This window comes from Rana temporaria, chromosome 1, assembly GCF_905171775.1.
Source record: "Rana temporaria chromosome 1, aRanTem1.1, whole genome shotgun sequence".
Taxonomy (NCBI): Eukaryota; Metazoa; Chordata; class Amphibia; order Anura; family Ranidae; genus Rana; species Rana temporaria.
The window spans coordinates 5,749,004-5,755,434 of NC_053489.1; the positions used below are offsets into that span (position 1 = coordinate 5,749,004).

The 6,431-nt window shown below is 41.4% G+C and overlaps 1 protein-coding gene across 1 annotated transcript in view; it reads left to right on the top strand.

The window, feature by feature from the left end:
- The first annotated feature begins 576 nt into the window (after positions 1-576).
- The window catches only part of LOC120925124 (vomeronasal type-2 receptor 26-like), a 9,682-nt gene continuing 3,827 nt past the window's right edge, over positions 577-6,431 (top strand). The window contains exon 1 of the mRNA XM_040335998.1: positions 577-750. Coding sequence (XP_040191932.1) covers positions 577-750 — 174 coding nt within the window. The remainder of the gene's footprint in view (positions 751-6,431) is intronic.

Sequence of the window (6,431 nt, forward strand, 5' to 3'; positions counted from 1 at the left end):
ATGCAGACAGAAGGCAGTCAATGTCCCCAAAAATCATAATTCTGATGATGATGTCATTCATAATGATGATGATGGAAACAATATGACTGAATTTGTTTAATCTGATCTACAGCATTATACATTGAATCAATGTGTTACATTTCCATCATTCTCTTCCCCAGCATTGTCCCTCTTGTGTTCAGTTCAGGTTTGAAAAGTAAAATGTAGAGTTTTGGAGAAAACATACACAATAATATTCCAGCACTGGAGGTCAGTATGGCGAATATCTCCACAGCCACCATGTATTTCCCTCTGGTGCTCAGATAGGCCGGGATCATGGCAATCCAGACACTGCAGAACACCAGCATGCTGAAGGTGATGTACTTGGCCTCATTAAAACTGTCTGGTAATGTCCTCACCATGAAAGCCAGAAGAAAACTCACAGCTGCCAGAAACCCCATATAACCCAACATAGAGTAGAAGCCGATAACTGACCCTTCATTACACTGAATGATGATCTTCCCAGGATAGGAGTCCATGTCATACTCCTGAAATGGTGGAGAGATGGACATCCAGAGAATGCAATTCATAACCTGAATGGATGAGCAGAATAACATGACTGTATTGGGAAGTTTGACTCCCACCCATTTTCTACAAGAGCTTCCAGGTCTGGTGGCTTTAAAAGCAATGAAGACCATGATGGTTTTGGCGAGGATAGAAGATGCTGAGATGGTGAAGGGAACTCCAAAAGTGACTTGTTGCAGCATACAGGTAATATCCACAGGACGGCCAAGGAACAGGAATACAGAAAGGAAGCTCAGTATGAGGGAGAGGAGCAGAATGAAGCTGAGGTTCCGGTTATTGGCTCTGACTATGGGAGTGCTCCGAAACCAAACAAATAGTCCAAGTACAAGGAGAGATGTTGTAGCAAATATGACTGAAGTTATAGAAAAAAATAAAACTAGAATGTCCTCCTCGTATGATAAATACTCTATGACCTTGTCACTACAAATAGTTTTAGCTTTGTTAGGCCATTCATTTTCAGGACACTTCTTGCAGAGTTCACTGTCTGTAGAGTAAAAAGAAGTGAAAATAACATTAGGCACGGTAGCTATTTGACAGTATTAACTATTTTTTCTGTATTTTTCCTTAACCACTTGACCTCCAAAAGATTTACCCCCCTTCATGACCAGGCCATTTTTTGTTCACCTCTGCGTTTTGTGTGCTATTAACAAAAAGACCAACAATCTTGAAAATAAAAATGTACTTTCTGCTATAAAACACATTCAATAAAAAAAATTGCATTTTTTCATAAAGTGTATTCTGCTACATGTCTTTGGTAAAAAATATATCCCAATAAGAGTATATTGATTGGTTTATGTAAACTGTGGTATATATTTATGACATTTGTTTATACTAGTAATGGCAGTGATCATCGACTTATAGAGGGACTGTGATATTGTTGGTGTCTGCTGATAGGTCTGGGTGATAGAGAGGTGGAGTGTAGACCTGTGGATTGAATGGATCTGGATCCAGGGATATGTAGCTGAGACTTGATCGGGTTGTAGTCTGTCAAGGGAATATACATAGAGAACACATTGTGGAAATGAGAGAGATTGGTGACACAAGTCTGGGTGACAATCTGACACTAACTGACACTTTTGACACTTTGCGGGAACCAGTGACACTAATACAGTAATCTGTGCTAAAAATATGCACTGTCACTGTAATAATGACACTGGCTGGGAAGGGGTTAAACATCAGGGGAGATAAAATGGTTATCTGTGTGCCTAGCCAGTGTTTTTGTGTACTGTGTGTGTTGTTTTTACTAAGGTCAGAGGTAGAAGAAAAGTGCAGAAAGGCCTCATCAGTAATCATTAATTTCATACAATTTAGGGAGATGTTCGGCCTGCAAAGTGTAAAGTGTGTACAGAATCACTTTAAAGGACTTTAAATGTTTTATTTTCTAATTCAATATCATAATTTATATTTATAGAAACATAAAGCTTACCAGATTGGTTTGATATTTCTCCTTCTGAACACGGAGCACAATTATAACAACATGGGTGATATCCTTCTCTTACAGATTTTCTGAACCCCGGAAGACATTCCTCGGAACATTGACCTCTTGGGACCTGAGATAATATAGAGCTATATGATCTATTCAAGAGTAAAAGTACAGATATAATAGTGTAGGGAAGCCGAGCTTCTGATGTTTACAATGATGCAGCATGTACAGTATACCTTGGTGGAAACACATGGACCATTCCAGAAGGTGGCCCTTCATTAGTCTGGATACCACAGGATCCAGAGGACAGAAAAAGACATCAGGAGTACTAGCAGAATCCTTTCAGCAACAAAACTAGCAGTACAAACATAAACACTCAAAAAATGTGTGATGCACTACATGGTTTTGGTAAATCTGAAGACAAAAATCTGCAGAAAATCTAATGGTGTGTATGGGGCTTAATGGTGTGTATGGGGTCTAAGACTGAACTGCAACACACTGCACAACTGCTCGCTGTGATTACACAGGCGGGATCGGAGCGAATGTCTGTGAGAATCCACATAGGAGACATCCAACACATCCACTCGCTGTGACCACACAGGTTGGATCAGAGAAGGTGTCTGTGAGGACCTGGGTCTAGGATACCTAGTACAATCGGACAGAGTGGATGGGAAGCTTGGTTGTAGACGTGACATTTGGTCACGGTGATCACACAAGTCTGAGTGAGTGAGTGAGAAACTTATATAGTGCAACACATGCGAACTGAATCGCCTCTGGGCGCTGTCTGATTTGACTCCTTCTGTCATGTGATAGAGAGGATCAACACCATCTGGTGAGTCGGGATCCATATCCCGATTACCTTGTTTTTTACTTGTGGAAAGAAATGTGCCCGACGGCCTGTGATCACTGAGGGTTGCATGCAATCAAAGCCACACAGTCGCAATTCTTGGACAGGAAAACAATTTGTATTCATTTTGGACTTTTAGATTTGAGTTCACATTGAGAATTTTGATGTTGACACTATTGTTTCCACCACATGAAGTTTGTTATCCAATTGCCCTTTATCATTGTTTCCTCAGTGATTTCACGTAACCTCTAATAATTTGTCCCAAGCATAAACTCTGCTTTAATAATCCAAAGAGAAAATCAACCGCATTTGACCGCATTTTAGGAGTCACTCGTACAGAAATCCAGGTAGCTCAATTTTTTTGTTTTTTTAATGTTTTTTCTGATCGGGGGAATTACTACTCCAAACTGTTTTTTTTTTACTTCTGTTTACAGTCAGATGAATTCAGAAGGTCTGGTAGAATCTGGCCATGGATAATACTGGCAGTCATTGCACTACAAAGTCTAGAAGATGTTTTGTAGTTCATCCACTTCTTCAGGTATAATGAGTGATGGGAACATATCCCGGCATTTATATCCACACATCTAGACCTGACACCTTCATCTAATCACCATGGAATGGGTCAGGGAAGATGTTGGTCGTCTATGAACAGGATGGGGGAGGGGGTTAGGTTTTGTCTGGAGATGGGTTTAGGGTCAAAACTAGAATGTTTCTTGTATAAGTTCTGGATCAGATTCCCCAGTGTAACTCACCTTGTCTCCTTTCCATGATATTCGCTCTGGTTCTAGTGTAAGTTGCTGACCCTCTGAAAGGGACCCATCAAAGTGACCCACACGCATCCCCTCAGTGAGATTTCTATCTTTAATTCTTGTAATCCAATTTTCAATGTCCATTGGACTGGGCAGTTCTCCTTTCGCATTAAAAATCATGACTTCGCCATTCGGATCCTTGTACTGGACTTCTTTTACATAGCGGGACAGCTTAAATAATGACAGAAATGATTATAGGTAACAAGTATATAGAACGTTCAGTCATTTTGTTGAGTATAGATTGTTTATCTAGTTATATCTCAATCAGAGAATGTCATCGGGATCAGATGACCTGTTTGCTGAGCATTTATAATCAGATACATTTTATTGGGACTATTTATAAATAATTTGCTTTGTGAATGTGACCGCTCCAGAGATAAATCAATAATTCTTCCCCTTTACAATACACTGGCTCAGCCTCATCTTGGATATACAGTTCTGTTTTGGTCACCAATCCTCAGGAAAGAGGTCGATGAATTAGAAAGAGTTCAGTAAACAGCAACAAAAGTAACAAGAAGGACAGAGGATCTCAGCTATGAGGACTGATAGATTACAGTTATTCACTCTGGAGAAGAGCCACTTAACCCTTTCACAGCCGGGTCCATACGTCCTACGGACCTGATGGTGGGGTATTGTACACAATCCGATGACTGCAGCCACTGGGACTTGTGTGTGAAACTGACAGGCAGCCTCCTGCCTGTCAGGTGAAAGCATTCAAGTGGCACCACTGCCATATGATCGCTCTCTCACACCCACGGTATCAGCACCCTCCGCCACTGCACCCCACCATGCTTACAGGGCTCCAAATGCCCATCTGTGGGCCCAGGAGCTTCATGGCGGGTGCTGGTGTCTGGAGGGCAAGGAGAAGAGAAGAGACATCCCCCATGAAAAAAATTAGCCCCCCCACCCCCATATAAAGGTGGTACCCTACTTACAAACATCCAACTTACAAACGACTCCTGCTTAAAAATGGAGAGAGACAAGAGGAAGTGAGAGGAAATCTACACCTAGGATGGGAAATTCACTCCTCTAAGGCCTCATACACACGAGGGGACAGTCCGATGAAAACGGTCCGCCGGACCATTTTCATCGGACATGTCCGCTGGGAGATTTCGGTCTGATGGTTGTACACACCATCAAACTGAAATCCGTGCGGACAGAGAACGCGGTGACGTAGTCAACACCGACGTTCTCTATCGCGAGAGTTCTATGCTTCCACGCATGCGTCGAATCAATTCGACGCATGCGCGGGATTTCGGTCCGCTGGTTAGGCGTACTAACCAGTGGACATGTCCGTCGGACAGCTTTCCAGCGGACATGTTTCTTAGCATGCTAAGAAACATTTGTCCGCTGGAAATCTGTCCCCTAGCCTGTACACACGATCGGATCTGTCCGCTGACTCTGGTCCGCGGACCAGTTTCAGCGGACATGTCCGGTTGTGTGTACGAGGCCTAAGAGTTATTATGGTAAAAAGGTGTCTCCACTGATGCTTTATCACAAAGACTTGTTTCAACATCAACCCGATTTTTTTTTAAATCCAATTGTCATTGGGACAGAAAGTGAAGTGAAATTTTCTGAACAGGGGCACAGACAGCAAAACAAATATTATAGGGGTGATAACCCTTCTCTATGCTATCCAAAAAGCGTAATTTTTGGACTGGAGCTACACTTAAAAAATTTAAATTTACAGATTCAACTTAGGAACAAACCTACAGACCCTATCTTGTTTGTAACCTGGGGACTGCCTGTATAGACACGCACACATGTAAACGCATTCACAGGGAGCATGAAAATGTTGATTTCAATACACATATTACATATTGCCACGCACGCCGGAGTGAGAGCAATACTACTAATACAAGACCTCCTCCTTAACGGTAGCCTGATACCTATAGGAGGCTTCTGTAGCGTCACCTATAGAAAATATAGGGTACTGAGGTTGGCGCCATTTCACAAATATGTAAGGTTTGGTATGTTAGGTATCTATTTACTTAGTGCAAAAATATTTAATTTATATTTGCTGCAGCACTTTTTTTATTAAATGGTTAGGTATTGTGAGATATACTGTGTTATAATGGACACATTGGTTCCTCACATATGCTTGATATTTAATGTATATGTTACCCCCACCCCTAATAAAGCCTTTTTCATATTTTTGTACCTTAAGCCGTTGTTGACCCACTCTTTTTTTGCTTTCTGGGGGCTCCCTTGTCCCCTCCAAACCCCCTTTTTTATATAGATGTGTGCTTGTTGGCAGGTATCCCGTCTAGTCCTGGCGAATCGGCCGGTACGCTAATAAATTATTTAGGTTATCGCTAAAGGGAGTGTGGATTCTAGGATTCTTTTATTTTATATTGTCCTAACTATTAGATCCTCTATGGTCTCCTTTGAATCTGGATCCCCCTTGATAAGGCTTTGTGTGTGGAAGATGATCTGGGACCCCTAATCAGGGAACATAAAAAACTAATTGTCAAATCCCTGAACAGAAAGTGGGACATACTTTCACTTGAATCATATATAGAAAGGGAAATTATCCCATGTGGTCTGAGAGAGAGGGTTGTGCCAGCGACTCACCTACACACAGAGACATTTTTAACTAAATGGAAGAAACAATGTGTTGAACACGGTCTGGAGGTGATGAGCTTGATCGTAGAAGAGGAGAGAGACAGTTAAGCTCTTTACAAATACAGATAAGAGAAAGTAGTGAGAAACTTGAACCTTTAAAAGAAAACTCTGACTTTGAAAAAATGTATGATATCCTGAAAAAAAGTTGATAGAACCAAAAAAA